Genomic DNA, 20,157 nt, shown 5'->3' with positions numbered 1-20,157 from the left:
TGATGGGATAAGAAGTGTCCAAAATTTCAATGTAAACTTGGGCATTTATTGAAGATGTAATGACCGCAATCTCCCCAGTGCCTTTACCTAACATGCAGCCCCATATCATTAATGACTGTGGAAATTTACATGTTCTCTTCAGGCAGTCAACTTTTTATTGTTTAACTTTTCTGTATGTAAATCCCATTTCCTTTAGGCTGTTTCTTACAGTTCAGTCACAGACATTGACTCCAGTTTCCTCCCATTCGTTCCTCATTTGTTTTGTTGTGCATTTTCTTGTTTTGGAGACATATTGCTTAAAGTTTCCTGTCTTGACGCTTTTATGTCTTCCTTGGTCTACCAATATGTTTGCCTTTAACAACCTTCCCATGTTGTTTGTATTTGGTCCAGATTTTAGACACAGCTGACTGCAAAACCAACCTCTTTTGCAACGTTGCGTGATGATTTACCCTCTTTTAAGAGTTTGATAATCCTCTCCTTTGTTTCAATTGACATCTCTCATGTTGGAGCCATGATTCATGTCAGTCCACTTGGTGCAACAGCTCTCCAAGGTGTGATCACTCCTTTTTAGATGCAGACCAATGAGCAGATCTTATTTGATACAGGTGTTAGTTTTGGGAATGAAAATTTACGGCGTGATTCCATAATTTTTTCCTCATAATTAAGTGATTCCATATCTTCTCTGTTTGGTTTTGAAAAGCAACAGTTACTGGCTAGCACATTGTTTTCATGATTTTTTTTTTCAGTATTTCTTAAAGCCAGAAAGTTGACATTTGAAATGACTTTAGTTTTGTGCCATGTCTGTGATCTGCTTTTTTTTTTTTTTAAACAAAAGTAAACAACTGAATGAACATCCTCAGAGCCAGGTGATTCCAGAATTTTTGCCAGGAGTTGTATAATATGTGTGTGTATATATGTATTTTTATTATGGATTTGTCTGTAGTAGAGTATAAATGGTGTCTGTCCATTTCAGAAGTACAGAATTAATAGATTTTACTTGTCTCGCTCTAAGTATTAAGGATATTTTTTTTGCAGGTATGAAGATGCTATCGGTAAATATGGAGCCGTTTTGAAAACAGAGCCAAATGTCCCCACTTATGCCGCACTGGTTCGGGAACGTCTTTGTCACTGTTACTCAAAAGTAAGTGATGACCAAGTTTAACCCCTTCACGACCATGGATGGATATATCCGTCATGGAGCGTGTCCCGTTAAGCCCCGCCCCCTGCCGGCGGCAGGTGGCGGCGGTCGGCACACATAGCTGTTTTCAACAGCTGACATGTGTGCCTGCTAGCCGCGGGTGGAATCTCTTCCACCCGCGGCCATTAACCCCTTAAATCTTGCTGCCAAAGTCTGGCAGCAAGATCTATATGCGTGCGGCCATGTTTACTTACCACCGCCCGCACCGGAAGTCACGTGCGTGATCACGTGACTATCGGTGGTTGCCATCGTAGCACACGGTCATGTGATGACGCCTGCAGCTATGAAGTTTCACTTTCGTTTTCCCTCGGCCGCGACCAGATAGAAACAGAAAGTGACTGAATCTGCTGTTTACAACTGTATAGCTGTGATAAGCAGATAGATAAGAGCGATCGGATTGCTGATCGCTATAGCCCCCTAGGGGGACTAGTAAAATAAAAAAAAAAAAAAGTTTTAAAATATAAAACAAAAAGCCTAAAAGTTCAAATCACCCCCCTTTCCCCCATTGAAAATTTAAAGGGTTAAAAAATAAATAAATATACACATATTTGGTATCGCCGCGTTCAGAAATGCCCGATCTATCAAAATATAAAATCAATTAATCTGATTGGTAAACAGCGTAGTGTCAAAAAAATTCCAAATGCCAAAATTAAGCTTTTTGGGCGCCGCAAGTTTTACGCAAAATGCAATAACAGGCGATCAAAATGTAGCATCTGCGCAAAAATGGTACCATTAGAAATGTCAGCTCGAGACGCAAAAAATAAGCCATCACTGAGCCATAGATCCCAAAAAATAAGAACGCTACGTGTTTCGGAAAATGGCGCAAAACGTGCGCCACTTTTATTGGACAAACTTGTGATTTTTTTTTTAACCCCTTAGATACAAGTAAACCTATACATGTTTGGTGTCTAAAAACTCGCACCGACCTCAGGCATCATACCCACACATCAGTTTTACCATATAGTGAACACTGTGAATAAAACATCCCAAAAACTATTGTGCCATCACACTTTTTTTTGCAATTTTTCCGCATTTGGAATTTTTTTGCTGTTTTCCAGTACACCATATGGTAAAACTTATGATTTCATTTAAAAGTACAACTTGTCCCGCAAAAAACCAAGCCCTCATATGGCAAGATTGACGGAAATAAAAAAGTTACGGCTCTCGGAAGAAGGGGAGCAAAAAACAAAAACGGAAAGTGCCCCGGGGCTGAAGGGGTTAATGATCATACAGCGATGGCTATAACTGCAGGGCAGATAAATGTGTGAGAGCCTCTGATCGGCTGTAGTGTTCACATTTTGTACAAGTGGCTAAAGCCATAAGCCTGGAGGAGCGCCACTAGTCCGGGAGGTAAGTTGTGTTTTTTTTTTTTGTTTTTTTTTCCTTTCCACCACCTTGATCCAATATTAAGAGGTTGTCCACTAGTGGACAAACCTTTTAAGCAGAAAACATGGTGGGATTCATTCATGAGAAGAGAATAAAATGTATGTTGAAATCTGTTTCCTATGTAGAGATCCATGATCCCTAAAATCCACCTCTTACTTCCATGAGTTTATTTTTTTTCCCCAAAAAAATTGCTTTAATTACTATTGAAATTGTATTATTTCACCGTCAATCATCATAGCAGAATTTCTGGCTGCAGCACTGGTGACAGAGGGGTCTGTAGTCATTTTGTTTTGTTGACAAGTATTGAAGTGATCCACATTGCTATTTTTTGTTTTTTTTTCTTTTTTGTCTGTTTTCTTAATGCAAAATTAACTACTTTCAAAGTAGTGTGCATTACAATTTTTTTTTTTACCATTTTGCTAGTGGGGAAGGAGAACATTCACAGAAAGTCAGAGAGTGGATGTGGAATCCTGTAAGTGTTCAGGAAGAGCGGATCACACAGGCTGCTCTGCATCTCCCTGTATATAGAAAGAAAAGCGCACACAATTTTGAAGAACAGGTAGGGAGAGATCACCATAAGTTGTGTAGAGACATGAGAATGGCTCTGAAGGGAGGCCATGTAGGATGGCGCACTCCGAATCAGTGCCTACCACCACAAGGGAGAAGAGATGTCTTAGGCTATGTGCGCACGTTGCGTACTGGCCCTGCAGAAATTTCTGCAGCGATTTGAACAGCACACGTGCGCTTCTAATCGCTGCAGAAACAAAAGCCGATTTCATGCGCTCTGCATGTAGCCCCTCCCAGCCCGTCCCAAAGACAGAGCAGGAGCTGCATGCAGAGCGCACGAAAGAAGTGACATGTCACTTCTTAGAACGCGCGCTTCGGGCAGCAGCCAAAGCGCTGCGCTCTAATGCGCCACGTGCGCACGTCTCCTGCATAATCTTCATAGATTATGCTGGGGACGCAGGACGCATGCAGTTACGCTGCGGTGCAGATCGCAGCATAACTGCATGCAATTACGCAACGTGCGCACTTAGCTTTATGGGCTCTAAGAACAGGAATGGAATTGTGGCAGATACCTGAGAGGCTGTTATCGCAGCAGCAACCTTCACACACTGAACTTGCATAGAGGATGCCTAATGGCTCGCGCTCACATAGAGGATGCCTATTGGCTCGCGCTCACATCACATAGAGGATGCCTAATGGCTCGCGCTCACATCACATAGAGGATGCCTAATGGCTCGCGCTCACATCACATAGAGGATGCCTAATGGCTCGCGCTCACATCACATAGAGGATGCCTAATGGCTCGCGCTCACATCACATAGAGGATGCCTAAGGGCTCGCGTTCACATAGAGGATGCCTAAGGGCTCGCGCTCACATAGAGGATGCCTAAGGGCTCGCGCTCACATAGAGGATGCCTAAGGGCTCGCGCTCACATATAGGATGCCTAAGGGCTCGCGCTCACATAGAGGATGCCTAAGGGCTCGCGCTCACATAGAGGATGCCTAAGGGCTCGCGCTCACATAGAGGATGCCTAAGGGCTCGCGCTCACATAGAGGATGCCTAAGGGCTCGCGCTCACATAGAGGATGCCTAAGGGCTCGCGCTCACATAGAGGATGCCTAAGGGCTCGCGCTCACATAGAGGATGCCTAAGGGCTCGCGCTCACATAGAGGATGCCTAATGGCTCGCGCTCACATAGAGGATGCCTAATGGCTCGCGCTCACATCACATGGAGGATGCCTAATGGCTCGCGCTCACATCACATGGAGGATGCCTAATGGCTCGCGCTCACATCACATAGAGGATGCCTAATGGCTCGCGCTCACATCACATAGAGGATGCCTAAGGGCTCGCGCTCACATAGAGGATGCCTAAGGGCTCGCGCTCACATAGAGGATGCCTAAGGGCTCGCGCTCACATAGAGGATGCCTAAGGGCTCGCGCTCACATAGAGGATGCCTAAGGGCTCGCGCTCACATAGAGGATGCCTAAGGGCTCGCGCTCACATAGAGGATGCCTAAGGGCTCGCGCTCACATAGAGGATGCCTAAGGGCTCGCGCTCACATAGAGGATGCCTAAGGGCTCGCGCTCACATAGATGATGCCTAATGGCTCGCGCTCACATAGAGGATGCCTAAGGGCTCGCGCTCACATAGAGGATGCCTAATGGCTCGCGCTCACATAGAGGATGCCTAATGGCTCGCGCTCACATCACATGGAGGATGCCTAATGGCTCGCGCTCACATCACATGGAGGATGCCTAATGGCTCGCGCTCACATCACATAGAGGATGCCTAATGGCTCGCGCTCACATCACATAGAGGATGCCTAAGGGCTCGCGCTCACATAGAGGATGCCTAAGGGCTCGCGCTCACATAGAGGATGCCTAAGGGCTCGCGCTCACATAGAGGATGCCTAAGGGCTCGCGCTCACATAGAGGATGCCTAAGGGCTCGCGCTCACATAGATGATGCCTAATGGCTCGCGCTCACATAGAGGATGCCTAAGGGCTCGCGCTCACAGTAGCGTTTAAATTGGATGAGTGCAATGCGAGAAAATCTCACATTGCGCTCTGCCTTATGTTAGTCAATGATGCAGGTCAGATCTGCAAGATTTTCATCCACTCTAATCGGACTGGGGAAACAAATTGCAGCGTGTCTCAGCTCACACACACCCATACAAGTCTATCATCTATACAGTACAATATACACAGAGACAGACAGTGGAGAAGAATGAGGAATTAAGCTCTCCTTCTTGGCACCTGTGATGCTATTCTCACAAGTGAACGACACTCTCAGTAAACGACACTCGGCTCACGCTGACAGCAGGGTTAGAGCCGAGTGTCATTGGCACATCATATCCGATTTTATACACTAGTGACCCTGGTCTTATAGGGGAGGAATGAGCACATGAGAAAAACCTCAATGCAGGTTGTAAACTGAATATCAGAAGTCCAATCTAAAGTTATGAAGACTGTAGCCTAAAATTTGATGCAACTTTTTTTAGGTACACTAAACCATTAACATGTAAAAAAACACTTTTTTTTTTTTCTTTCTCTTCTATGCCATAGCTTTTTTTGAAGATAAGCTGTATAGATAGAGACCCTAATTCCAGCACTGTTTCACTTACTGGGCTGCTTGCTGTAGTTTTGATACAATCACAATTAATATCATAAAGTGATTATCTCTAAAGGACTAGTAAACCTACTTTCTTTGTCGCTCCATTGGGAGACCCAGACAATTGGGTGTATAGCTTCTGCCTCCGGAGGCCACACAAAGTATTACACTTTAAAAAGTGTAACCCCTCCCCTCTGCCTATACACCCTCCCGTGCATCACGGGCTCCTCAGTTTTATGCTTTGTGTGGAAGGAGGCACACATCCACTCATGCATTCTCATTTTAGTTATATCGGTTGGAAGAAAAGTGGGCCCCCACGGGGCCCCCGGCATGTTCCCTTCTCACCCCACTACGTCGGCGGTGCTGTTAAGGTTGAGGTACCCATTGCGGGTACAAAGGCCGGAGCCTCACGCCGTCTCCTTCACCATCCCTTAGCGGCTCTGGGAGAAGTGGGATCCTGAGCGGTCATCCATTCACTGGGACCGTGCTCCCTCCGCAGCCCCTGTGGGAATCTGTCGGACAGGAGTCTATTTATCCTCAGGGACCGGGCCCTGCATCACTAAGGTACTCTGTGTCCCCATGGGGGATGTGCATGGAGCGCCTTCATCCCGGATGCTGCAGCAGCTGCTTATTTGTGACGGCCGGCGGACTTCCGCGCCGACCGCGCCTGCTTGTCGGCCGCGGTCTTAAATTTAGTCCCCGGCTTCAATTGCGGCCTAGTAGCAAAACTCCCGCCCCCGGGCCTGTCTATCAGGGTTAAGGGCGGGACTGCCGACCTGACGTCGGATGTGAGGGCCGGAGCATCCTGTATGTTTCCTCCCCCCTCACTGATCACTGTGGGGACTCCAGATTCCCGCACTTTTCTAGCGCCGCCCACGGCCCCACTCCTCCCCAGAGAGCTCCGGCAGCCATTTTTTTGGCATTCTGCCGGTGGAGGATTTCCAGGAAAGAGCTCTGCAACGCTGGGAGACCTAAGGCAGGGAATCTGGAGGACACACGCTCCGCTTTTTAACGGTCGGTAAGCCACACCGGTCACCCGGTGCTGGTCCCCTTAGGGTGCCGGAATAGATACTATATATTTATATATTTCTGTTCGGTCGGGCTGTATACCCTTTCCCATATACCCTCAGTGATCACTCTCCTAGGAGACAACAGCATGTCGTCCACAAGGAGCAAGGGTGCCAAGGCACAGGGTTATTTTGCGACCAGTACCTCTTGTGCGGCTAAGTTACCTGCGGGTTCCACCTACCCTCACTGTGAGCAATGCTCAACCCCTGTTTTGCTTGCTCAGCCGGAGCCTCGGTCACTAGTGGGCCCCTCGGCTCAGGTAGACCCCCCTGCTCCCTCTGTCCAGGCGGCAGGGACAGAGTTTGCCGTTTTTGCTGAAAAACTCTCTGAGTCACTTTCACAATCCATGGCTCAGTCTATGGACAAATGGTCTGCCAAGCTGCTTGAAGCTTTGCAGTCCAGACCGGTCCTTACACAGGCCCCGGGCCCTGTTGGATCGTCGCCTCCAGGCCCCTCTCTGTCCGCGCCGCAGCGCGTTCCCTGGGGGGGGCCCTAGGTCTCATGTGGAGGACTCCTGCCCGGACCACAGTCCCAGACCGGCTAAGCGGGCCCGCTGGGAATCTTCCCCGACTTCTTCACGCTGCTCGGGTTCCCAGCTTGAGGACTCTCTGGAGGACGAGGCGGACGTCGCAGCTCAGGGCTCTGACCCTGACGTTGCTCTCAATCTTGATACACCTGAAGGGGACGCCATAGTAAATGACCTTATCTCGTCCATCAACCAGGTGTTAGATATATCTCCCCCGCCGCCACCTGTAGAGGAGTCGACTTCTCAGCAGGAGAAACACCAGTTTCGGTTCCCTAAACGTACACGGAGTGCGTTTTTCGATCACTCTAAATTCAGAGATGCTGTCCAGAAGCCCAGAGCGGTTCCGGACAAGCGCTTTACTAAGCGCCTTACTGACACACCTTACCCCTTCCCGTCTGATGTAGTTAAGGGTTGGGCTCAATGTCCCAAGGTGGATCCCCCAGTCTCTAGATTGGCGGCTAGATCTGTGGTATCGGTTGCAGATGGCTCATCGCTAAAGGATGCCACTGACAGGCAGATAGAGCTCCTGGTGAAATCCATCTATGAAGCCACGGGCGCGTCTTTTGCCCCGGCTTTTGCAGCCGTGTGGGCACTCCAAGCTATCTCAGCTTGTCTGGCTGAGATTAATGCGGTCACACGTAATTCTGCTCCGCAGGTTGCGTCTTTGACTTCTCAGGCGTCAGCTTTTTCTTCCTATGCCATGAACGCAGTTCTAGACTCTGCTTGCCGTACAGCGGTGGCATCCGCTAACTCTGTGGCAGTCCGCAGGGCCATGTGGCTGCGCGAATGGAAGGCAGACTCGGCTTCCAAGAGGTTCTTAACCGGTTTGCCGTTTTCTGGCGACCGCTTGTTTGGCGAACGATTGGATGAGATTATTAAGGAATCCAAGGGAAAGGACTCCTCCTTACCCCAGTCCAAACCGAAGAGACCTCAGCAACGGAAAATACAATCGAGGTTTCGGTCCTTTCGTCCCTCCGCCAAGCCTCAATCCTCTTCGTCCAGCAGGCCGGAGAAAGGCCAGAGGAACTCCTATGCGTGGCGGGCTAAGCCACGCCCCCAAAAACCCGCCGGAGGCAATGCCTCCAAGGCGGCCTCTTCATGACTCTCGGCATCCCCGAACCGCATCCTTGGTCGGTGGCAGGCTCTCCCGCTTTTGCGACGCCTGGTGGCCACATGTTCAAGACCGATGGGTGAGAGACATTCTGTCTCACGGTTACAGGATAGAGTTCAGCTCTCGTCCCCCGACTCGTTTCTTCAGAACCTCTCCGCCCCCCGAGCGAGCCGATGCACTTTTTCAGGCGGTGAACGCTCTGAAGACAGAAGGAGTTGTGATCCCTGTTCCCCCCCCAGGAACATGGTCGCGGCTTTTACTCCAACTTGTTTGTGGTGCCAAAAAAGGACGGCTCGTTCCGTCCCGTTCTGGACCTCAAACTGCTCAACAGACATGTGAGCACCAGACGGTTTCGGATGGAATCTCTCCGCTCGGTCATCGCCTCGATGTCACAAGGAGACTTCCTAGCATCGATCGACATCAAGGATGCTTATCTCCATGTGCCGATCGCATCCGAACATCAACGCTTTTTGCGTTTCGCCATCGGGGACGAACACCTTCAGTTCGTGGCATTGCCTTTCGGCCTGGCGACAGCCCCACGGGTGTTCACCAAGGTCATGGCATCTGTTGTGGCGGTCCTACACTCTCAGGGCCACTCGGTGATTCCCTACTTAGACGATCTTCTGGTCAGGGCACCCTCTCAGATGGCGTGTCAAAACAGCCTTTCCGTCGCTCTGGCGACCCTCCAGCAGTTCGGGTGGATCATCAACTTCCCAAAATCCAAGTTGACACCGACCCAATCACTGACGTACCTTGGGATGGAGTTTCATACTCAGTCAGCGGTAGTCATGCTACCGCTGGAGAAACAGCTTTCGCTGCAGGCAGGGGTGCAATCTCTTCTTCGGGGTCAGTCACACCCCCTGAGGCGCCTCATGCACTTCCTGGGGAAGATGGTGGCAGCGATGGAGGCAGTGCCCTTCGTGCAATTCCATCTGCGGCCACTCCAGTGGGACATTCTCCGCAAATGGGACAGGAGGTCGACTTCCCTCGACAGGAACGTCTCTCTTTCCCTTGCAACCAAGACTTCACTTCAGTGGTGGCTCCTTCCCAACTCTCTGTCGCAGGGAAAATCCTTCCTACCCCCAACCTGGGCTGTGGTCACCACGGACGCGAGCCTGTCAGGGTGGGGGGCGGTTTTTCTCCACCACAGGGCTCAGGGAACCTGGACTCCGATAGAGTCCTCCCTTCAGATCAATATTCTGGAGATAAGGGCAGTGTATCTAGCCCTATTGGCCTTTCATCGGTGGCTGGAGGGCAGGCAGATCCGGATCCAGTCGGACAACGCCACTGCCGTGGCATACATCAACCACCAAGGCGGCACTCGCAGTCGTCAAGCCTTCCAGGAAGTCCGACGGATTCTGCAGTGGGTGGAAGCCACAGCTTCCACCATCTCCGCAGTTCACATCCCGGGTGTAGAAAACTGGGAAGCAGATTTTCTCAGTCGTCAGGGCATGGACGCGGGGGAATGGTCTCTTCACCCAGACGTGTTTCGAGAGATCTGTTGCCGCTGGGGAACGCCGGACGTCGATCTCATGGCGTCACGGCACAACAACAAAGTCCCGGCATTCATGGCCCGGTCTCAAGATCACAGAGCTCTGGCGGCGGACGCATTAGTTCAGGATTGGTCGCAGTTTCGACTGCCTTATGTATTTCCTCCTCTGGCGATGCTGCCCAGAGTGCTGCGCAAAATCAGGTCCGACTGTCGTCGCGCCATTCTCGTCGCTCCAGATTGGCCGAGGCGGTCGTGGTACCCGGATCTGTGGCATCTCACGGTGGGTCAACCGTGGGTGCTCCCAGACCGCCCAGACTTGCTGTCACAAGGGCCGTTTTTCCACCTGAATTCTGTGGCCCTCAACCTGACTGTGTGGCCATTGAGTCCTGGCTCCTAGCGTCTTCAGGGTTATCTCAAGATGTCATTGCCACCATGAGACAGGCCAGGAAACCAACGTCCGCCAAGATCTATCACAGGTCTTGGAGGATCTTCTTATCCTGGTGCTCTGATAAGGGTTTTACTCCCTGGCCTTTTGCCTTACCCACTTTTCTTTCATTCCTTCAATCCGGAATGGACAAGGGGTTGTCTCTCGGCTCTCTCAAGGGACAAGTATCGGCGCTATCCGTATTTTTTCAAAAGCGTCTAGCCAGGCTTCCGCAGGTCCGCACGTTCCTGCAGGGAGTTTGCCACATAGTACCACCTTACAAGCGTCCGCTGGAACCCTGGGACCTTAACAGGGTGCTAACGGCTCTTCAGAAACCACCTTTCGAGCCGCTGCGGGATGTCTCTTTATCACGTCTTTCGCAGAAGGTGGCATTTCTAGTGGCAGTTACATCGCTCCGTAGAGTGTCGAAGCTGGCAGCGCTGTCATGCAAAGCCCCCTTCCTGGTTTTTCACCAGGATAAGGTGGTTCTGCGTCCTGTTCCGGAATTTCTCCCTAAGGTTGGTATCTCCTTTTCATCTCAATCAGGATATCTCCTTACCTTCATTTTGCCCTAATCCAATTCACCAATGTGAAAAGGATTTGCACTCATTAGATCTGGTGAGAGCACTCCGGCTCTACGTGTCTCGCACGGCGCCCCTGCGCCGTTCAGATGCGCTCTTTGTCCTTGTCGCTGGCCAGCGTAAGGGTTCGCAGGCTTCCAAGTCAACCTTGGCTCGGTGGATCAAGGAACCGATTCTTGAAGCCTACCGTTCTTCTGGGCTTCCGCTTCCTTTGGGGCTGAAAGCCCATTCTACCAGAGCCGTGGGTGCGTCCTGGGCATTGCGGCACCGGGCTACGGCTCAGCAGGTGTGTCAGGCAGCTACCTGGTCTAGTCTGCACACTTTCACGAAACACTATCAGGTGCATACCTATGCTTCGGCAGACGCCAGTCTAGGTAGGCGAGTCCTTCAGGCGGCGGTTGCCCACCTGTAAGAGGGGGTCGTTTTCGGCTCTTTTTATCGAGGTATTCTTTTACCCACCCAGGGACTGCTTTTGGACGTCCCAATTGTCTGGGTCTCCCAATGGAGCGACAAAGAAGAAGGGAATTTTGTTTACTTACCGTAAATTCCTTTTCTTCTAGCTCCTATTGGGAGACCCAGCACCCGCCCCTGTTCCCTTCGGGCTGTTTGTTCTTTTGTGTACACATGTTGTTCATGTTGAATGGTTCTTTTGGTTCATGGTTTTCAGTTCTCTGAACATCCTTCGGATTGAATTTAGCTTAGACCAATTTATAAGTTTCCTCCTTCCTGCTTTTGCACCAAAACTGAGGAGCCCGTGATGCACGGGAGGGTGTATAGGCAGAGGGGAGGGGTTACACTTTTTAAAGTGTAATACTTTGTGTGGCCTCCGGAGGCAGAAGCTATACACCCAATTGTCTGGGTCTCCCAATAGGAGCTAGAAGAAAAGGAATTTACGGTAAGTAAACAAAATTCCCTTCTTCATTTAGACAGACTGCCCTCACTGCGGATTTGACTGTTTTCTGCCTATGCACAGTGCACACAGCTGCAAATCAGTGAAGTGGGCAGGGTTATCCAGAGCTCAGCATGCAAAGAACTGCTAGCTTTGCAGAAGATAAATCTGTCATTTATTAAAAAAATGACATATAATCAACAACCCAGTAAGTGACACATCTGTCCCCTACATTATGATGTTCTCAGATGAGGTAGCAAAAACGTGGTGACAGATTCTCATTAATGACCAAGGAAAATGATGCAGATCCCATGTAATTATACTTGCTTGTCTGTTCCTGGCTTTTTTATAGCCTGACACATCTGCTTTTTATGTACCGCGTGATATCTGTCACATTCTCCCGCTGACAGTTACGATCTTGCAGAATGTACTGTCTTCCCTGACGCTGAGGCAGAGCTGACAGACGCCTGCTGGATCCCACCGCTCAGTATTGCTTGACATCTGCTTTCTCACGCAGCCACTGATGTAGCTGCTAATTTCATATTGAGGAGCTGACATGGCGAGGTTTACCATCCAGTCTGTTCTTTCACTGATTGTGTACACTTTGCTGTTTATAGCAAATAGTCTATGAAATCTACATAGATGAAGGTGTGATCCGTGCTAGAAAAACTGAACTACGAATTACGCTTTCTCATATTCCACTCATATTTATTGCAATAAATGGGGTTTTGGTTTGTATCTACTTTAGTTCAATATTGGCTGATCTGTAAAGTATGCCCTTTAGTGATGTATTTTGGGGGTAATGAAAAGATTTCACAATGATTTTTTTGCAAGGCAGCATTGATTAAAGGAAAATTTACGATGTTCCTTCTCATTCCAGAATCAGCAGCCTACCGAAGCCATTAAAGAGTGCTCTGAATTCCTCCAACAAGAGCCTAATAATGTGAATGCACTAAAGGACCGGGCAGAAGCTTACATACAAGAAGAGATGTATGAAGAAGGTACTGTCTCATTTTATTTTTTATTTTCTTCTAATTTTTTTCATTGCCTTCAGCACACAAAAGAATTATTAATATATTATTTTTCCCTTAACGCACGACAGCACCCATAATAAACACATGGTGCTGTGATGAGTTCTGGAAAAAACGGCTACCGGTAAGTAACCTTGGTGTTTTCCCTTCACCAATGACAGCACCACGTGATTATATGGGTGTTGTGATGGGATCTGGAAAAACTGGCTACCTGTAAGTAACCTTGGTGTTTCATGTATACTGTGTCACAGCAGAAAGAGTCTGTATTGTCATCACTTGTCACGATCTGGGATAAGACTGGGTGATTGCATTAATTTGCCATTTCAATAAATCAAGATTTTCATCTTGGTCAGAATCAATTTATTTTAGTCCAGTGTCCAAGGATGTAACTTTTTATCCTAGACTAGAGCGGGATGAAATGATATAGGGATGAGCTGCAGAATTTCTATACTGATGTAGGCAGAGCGGTATATCCAGAAAATACCCCACCGTCCTAACAGCATCAGCTTGCTCCACCTGCCCCGACTCCTATACAGAAACACTCCAACTACAAAATCCCAATAGAAATATTACCATAACAAGCATTTATATTCAATGTCTCAAATGATATCCAAAAAGTCTAATGCCAATAAATCTGGGTAGAAGCTGGGATGCGCAACTGGGACTAGATCTTGTATTGCTCGAGAGATCCAATTATTCCTTTGTGCCAATATAACTATACACAGGGTCCTTAACCCCTTCAACCCCCGGGCACTTTCTGTTTTTGTTTTTTGCTCCCCTTCTTCCGAGAGGCGTAACTTTTTTATTTTTCCATCAATCTTGCCATATGAGGGCTTGTTTTTTGCGGGACGAGTTGTACTTTTAAATGAAACCATAAGTTTTACCATATAGTGTACTGGAAAACGGCAAAAAAATTCCAAGTGCGGAAAAATTGCAAAAAAAGTGGGATTGTACAATAGTTTTTGGAATATTTTATTCACCGTGTTCACTATATGGTAAAACTGATGTGTGGGTATGATGCCTCAGGTCGGTGCGAGTTTATAGACACCAAACATGTATAGGTTTACTTGTATCTAAGGGGTTAAAAAAATTCACAAGCTTGTCCGAAAAACGTGGCGCGCGTTTTGCGCCATTTTCCAAAACCCGTAGCGTTCTCATTTTTCAGGATCTGAGGCTCAGTGATGGCTTATTTTTTGCGTCTTGACCTGACGTTCTTAACGGTACCATTTTTGCGCAGATGCTACGTTTTGATCGCCTGTTATTGCATTTTGCGCAAAATTTGCGGCGACCAAAAAACGTAATTTTGGCGTTTGGAATTTTTTTGCCGCTACGCCGTTTACTGATCAGATTCATTGATTTTATATTTTGATAGATCGGGCATTTCTGAACGCGGCGATACCAAATATGTGTGTATTTTTTATTTTTTTAACCCTTTAATTTTCAATGGGGTGAAAGGGGGGTGATTTGAACTTTTAGGTTTTTATTTTTTTTTTAATTTTTTAAAACTTTTTTTTTTACTTTTTTTTTTTTATTTTACTAGTCCCCCTAGGGGGCTATTGCGATCAGCAATCCGATCGCTTTGCACAATCTGCAGATCTCCGCTACAGAGCTGAGAACTGCAGATTTGCTGCTTCACTTTCAATGCCGGCTGTATTCCGGCATTGAGAGGAAGTGACTCATGTTAGCCACAGGCGTCATCACATGACCCTGTGCTACCATGGCAACCGCCGAAAGTCACGTGATCATGTCACGTGACTTCCGGCGGGGGCGGGGTAAGTCACTGTCATGGCGGCGCCCATGTACATATCGCTGCCAAGACTTTGGCAGCGAAATGTAAGGGGTTAATGGCCGCGGGTGGAAGCGATTCCACCCGCGGCTAGCAGGCACACATATCAGCTGTTGATAACAGCTGATATGTGCGCGTCTCGCCGCCGCCCGCCGGCGGCAGGGGGCGGGGCTTACCGGAGCACGATCCATGACGTATCTAGTACGTCATGGGTCGTTAAGGGGTTAAACACTACAAATAGTTCATTGCAATAATGGACATCTCAAATAATGTGCACTAACCATTCATCATAATTAACCATAATAGACATTGGCTAGACGCCCAGCATAAATGGACAAACCAGACAAAAGGGTTACAAAATGCGTTGACTAGTAAGTATTGATAGGTAGAGACCTAGAGTCCTACTCATTATCTGTGAAGATCTTCGGACGTCTTATTCAGCACAGCCACGTCTTCATGCCGAGCTGCAATTGTAAGTTCTAGCTGTACATTGGTATACATGTGTATCTCATCATCTCATGGGGTCCTTTCTCCAAAAAACTGATATCATTTATAAAGATGATCAGTGTGTGTACATACGGTACCAGTAAAGAACTTTGATTGTACAGTCCACCCTCTGGAACTTGACTATAGCAAAAATATATTTAGATTGGCATCCCCATAGTGTTTCTAACACACACCATCTCCATGTGATAGTACCATAACCCGGGTAGCAAGTTTTCTGTCTTGGGGTTATGTTTGATACTGATCTTTCCTTCCCTCTATTCAATCTATTTTGCTCATGTCACTTGCACATCAAAAACGTCTTCTGTTTCCAGCCTCTTCTTACCTTGTATACTGGATTTATTTTCTTACCATTGATGCAAAAACTCACTCACCTTTTCTCATCTTGACTACTGCAACTCCCTATTAAGCCAGGGTCACATGACCGTAGATTCTTTCATCTGAGACAATCTGGTCGATTGTGCTAAGGAGACTCCGATCAAACTCCTCCATAGTGTGATCCAGTTCTCTGAGTCAATTAAACCACACTGTGAGGAGAAGATGGACAACAAAATGTCATCTGAGTACAGTATGGTGATTTCCATGCACCCATAGACTTAAATGGTCAAGTTCTTGTCCGATTTATGCGTCAAAACACAACATGCGGGAATTTTATTCTCCTACTGAAACAGTATGAAGAAAAAAAAAAAACATTGATCAACAGTGCCTCATTACAAAAATCATTGGTTTGAGTGCTATCCTAAAAAAGTTGGATTACATTTGTCTGATTTATATACTCATGTGACCCTGGCCTAGATCTGTCTAATCGAAGACTAATCTATCCTGGAAGCAGCAGCCGGGTACATACTTCTAGCCAGCTGCTACACCAGTACCTCTACCCTTTATCAGTCATTGCACTGGTTGCCAAGCCACTAGAATACAATCTAGACTTCCCAGCTCTCCTCCACCAGGCTACACTGCCCTAGATTGATTTCCTTATCTCTCTACCACTCAGATCAGCTATAGAAGTGGCAGTGTGATTACAGGCCAACATCCTCCTTAATCCAAACCTATCTCTCCATCTCACTGACTATTCTCGTGCTCGCCTGCTCCCTGGTACCTCAGACTGTGTAATTAATTCCCATTGTATAACGTTTAAAGCATGCAAAAAAACACATCGTTTTAGACAGACCTATCACATCCCTTTACCAATATAACTTTTGCCAGTTCTCCCTTCCAACATTTTCCTTTGGTACATTCAATAATCCGTTTCCCACACTCCATATACTCAATAGCACTTTATGTCTGGATGCACAGGTACCAACCGACTCATGCAGCTTTACATGAATCTCTATATGGTCCACACAACGTTTTAATAAATGCACTACTAGCACTTCTTGTGTCAGCCCTATTCCCTCATAGATTATAAGCTCTAATGACCCTCATTCCTCTTGGTTGAATTATTGAATCATGTGTTACTCGGAAATGTTGGGTATTGTTTGTACATGTACCCACTGCATTGTAAACTGCTGCTAAAATGTGATATTCTAGTTTACAAATTCTTTCCGACACGTCCTCTTGTAGATAATTACTTTTCTTAAAGGGGGTGTCTCATGATCGTTCTTCTGGAGTCACTTCTCCCTAGCTTCCTGCTTGGTATGGAATTAGAGTTCTTGAAGATGCCCGTTTGGGACGATGTGATGATTGCGCTGCTTGAACTATGCGCTGTTATGCTGATGATAGAGGCAGCTTTGTCTCTCTTGTCTCTGGGACATTAGAATAGAGCCGCGACACTGACCCGGCCAGATCCTGCCTTACCACCACTCTCGGAGCAGCACTTAACATCTCCATAGCAAACCGCTTGACAGCGTTTGCTTCTTGCCTAGGAAATCGTCCACCTCTGATACACTGCTGAGGTGAACAGTAACCTGGGCAATGAGTCGTACACTGTGTATGATTAAAAATCCTTCTTTTTTTAAGAACGGAGAGGTCTTTTAATGAGGTAAATTGCATTGTTGTTTTTGTTATAAGCACTTTGCAATTTTACTAATTTAACAAGATGTGAAAAACCCTTTTAAAGACTCACTGTAAACTATTTATTCCTTACATAACTAGCAAAACTTTATTATCCTTCATTATTACTAATGCTGAAATAATGATAGGACATAATAACTTACAGTCATCGTAATTCTCTTTCCATTACTGTCTCAATGGTGAGTTGTTAATGTGCATTAGGATGGATCTAGAAAGCTATTTTCTGAGAGGGTTGTATACTTTTCTTCAGGCTTGTTTAGCATGGTGGCAAGTGGCCTTTCACAGTAGGGGACCACTAGAAGAAGACTAGGATGGTAGTGCCTGATCCTCCATCCTCCTCAGTCATCCCCAGTCCGAGATCAGCCTAGAGAATGGATGTAAATGGATTGCTTTTACTTCAGGACGTGGAAATGCAATCTCCTGCCAGTGTGTTTCTTCCCGTATAGAAAGCAGCAGGCGATCTGCATTTATGGGAGCTGGAACAACTGCTGTAATGGCAGTTTTAATGCAGCATTAGAAATATAAGGGCTTTTCAGACGTCCATTTCTTTGTCGCTCTATTGGGAGACCCAGACAATTGGGTGTATAGCTACTGCCTCCGGAGGCCACACAAAGTATTACACTTAAAAGTGTAAGGCCCCTCCCCTTCTGCCTATACACCCCCCGTGGGATCACGGGCTCCTCAGTTTTCATGCTTTGTGCGAAGGAGGCTAACATCCACGCATAGCTCCACTGTTTAGTCAGCAGCAGCTGCTGACTTTGTCGGATGGAAGAAAAGAGGGCCCATACTAGGGCCCCCAGCATGCTCCCTTCTCACCCCACTTTTGTTGGCGGTGTTTGTTAAGGTTGAGGTACCCATTGCGGGTACGGAGGCTGGAGCCCACATGCTGCTTTCCTTCCCCATCCCCTTAGGGCTCTGGGTGAAGTGGGATCCTATCGGTCTCCAGGCACAGGAGACCGTGCTCCGTCCACAGCCCCTGGGAATCTGCTGGACATGGAGCTGAGTATCGTCAGGGACAGGGCCCTGCTACATTAAGGTACTCTGCGTCCCCGTACAAATCGCGCACACACACACCAGCATTGCTGGGTGTGTTAGTGCGCCGGGGACAGCAGCGCGGCGCGCTTGTGCTATTACTCACTGCAGCTTTGCTGAGTGAGTTTATGTATTAGGAACTGCCGCGCCGGCCGCTGCTGGCGGTTTTTACACTGCGGCGCGGCTGGGACTTGTGGTGCGCCGGGGACTTCCGCGCTGGCCGTGCTTATACGACGGCCGCGCTTATAAATCGAGTCCCCGGCTTTTGCGGCCTAGTTCCGTTTCGTTCCCGCCCCCAGGCCTGCCAGTCAGGGGAAGGGCGGGACGCTGTTCAGAACGTCAGCGCCGAGGGCTGGAGTCTGCTTAGCATACTCCAACCCCCCTCACTGGGCACAGTGGGACGCCAGTTTCCCGCACTTTGTCTGGGGCACGCCCACGGCCCGCCCCTCTTCACAGGACGCCGGCAGCCATTCCTGTTTGCAGTCTGAGTGGAGAAGGGAGACAAGCTCTGGGAGACCCAGACACGGGATTCTGGCGACCACACACCCGTTTTTGAGCGGGCGGTAAGCAGCACCTGAGGTGCTGACCCCACTAGTGCCGAAGTGTTCATTTGTACTTTATGCTTGTATGCTATACATTGCACTGTACGGTCGCTATTCTTGGCTATATACCCTCCTAGATTGCTAGACAACAGCATGTCGTCCGCAAAAAGCAAGGGGGCCAAGACACAGGCTTTCTATGCTACTTGTACCGCATGTGAGGCTGTTCTACCGGCAGGTGCCACTGACCCCCATTGTGTGCAATGTCTCCAAACGTCTTAAGGATACACGTTATCCCTTTCCCCCGGACGTGGTCAAGAGCTGGACCCAGTGTCCAAAGGTGGATCCCCCAATCTCCAGGCTTGCGGCTAGATCCATAGTTGCAGTGGAAGATGGGGCTTCACTTAAAGATGCCACTGACAGACAGATGGAGCTCTGGTTGAAATCCATCTATGAAGCTATCGGCGCGTCGTTTGCTCCAGCATTCGCAGCTGTATGGGCACTCCAAGCTATTTCAGCTGGTCTGGCGCAGATTGACACTGTCACACGTACATCTGTTCCGCAAGTAGCGTCCTTAACCTCTCAAATGTCTGCATTTGCGTCTTACGCTATTAATGCTGTCCTGGACTCTACGAGCCGTACGACAGTGGCGTCCGCCAACTCCGTGGTTTTACGCAGAGCCTTGTGGTTAAGGGAATGGAAGGCAGATTCTGCTTCCAAGAAGTGCTTAACCAGTTTGCCATTTTCTGGTGACAGACTGTTTGGTGAGAGATTGGATGAAATCATTAAACAGTCCAAGGGTAAGGATTCATCCTTACCTCAGCCCAGTCCAAATAAACCCCAACAGAGGAGGGGACAGTCGAGGTTTCGGTCCTTTCGAGGCTCGGGCAGGTCCCAATTCTCCTCGTCCAAAAGGACTCAAAAGGATCAGAGGAGCTCAGATTCTTGGCGGGCTCAGTCACGCCCAAAGAAAGCAGCCGGAGGAACCGCTACCAAGGCGGCTTCCTCATGACTTTCGGCCTCCTCTCTCCGCATCCTCGGTCGGTGGCAGGCTCTCCCGCTTTGGCGACATTTGGCTGCCACATGTCAAAGACCGTTGGGTGAGAGACATTCTGTCTCACGGGTACAGGATAGAGTTCAGTTCTCGTCCTCCAACTCGATTCTTCAGAACTTCTCCGCCTCCCGACCGAGCCGATGCTCTTCTGCAGGCGGTGTGCTCTTTAAAGGCAGAAGGAGTGGTGATCCCTGTTCCTCTTCAGGAGCAAGGTCACGGTTTTTACTCCAATTTGTTTGTGGTGCCAAAAAAGGACGGGTCTTTCCGTCCTGTTCTATACCTAAAACTGCTCAACAAGCATGTGAAAACCAGGCGGTTCCGGATGGAATCCCTCCGCTCCGTCATCGCCTCAATGTCTCAAGGAGATTTCCTAGCATCAATAGACATCAAAGATGCTTATCTCC

The 20,157-nt window shown here is 48.2% G+C and overlaps 1 protein-coding gene across 1 annotated transcript in view; it reads left to right on the top strand.

The window, feature by feature from the left end:
• The window catches only part of DNAJC3 (DnaJ heat shock protein family (Hsp40) member C3), a 96,796-nt gene that overhangs the window by 57,374 nt on the left and 19,265 nt on the right, over window positions 1-20,157 (top strand). The window contains exons 8-9 of the mRNA XM_075336750.1: window positions 1,036-1,141; window positions 12,675-12,795. Of these exons, the coding sequence (XP_075192865.1) occupies window positions 1,036-1,141; window positions 12,675-12,795 (227 nt within the window). The remainder of the gene's footprint in view (window positions 1-1,035; window positions 1,142-12,674; window positions 12,796-20,157) is intronic.

This window comes from Anomaloglossus baeobatrachus, chromosome 2 (assembly GCF_048569485.1).
Source record: "Anomaloglossus baeobatrachus isolate aAnoBae1 chromosome 2, aAnoBae1.hap1, whole genome shotgun sequence".
NCBI lineage: Eukaryota > Metazoa > Chordata > Amphibia > Anura > Aromobatidae > Anomaloglossus > Anomaloglossus baeobatrachus.
Note: the sequence above shows the minus strand (reverse complement) of the source record. Positions and strands in the feature narration are given on the sequence as shown.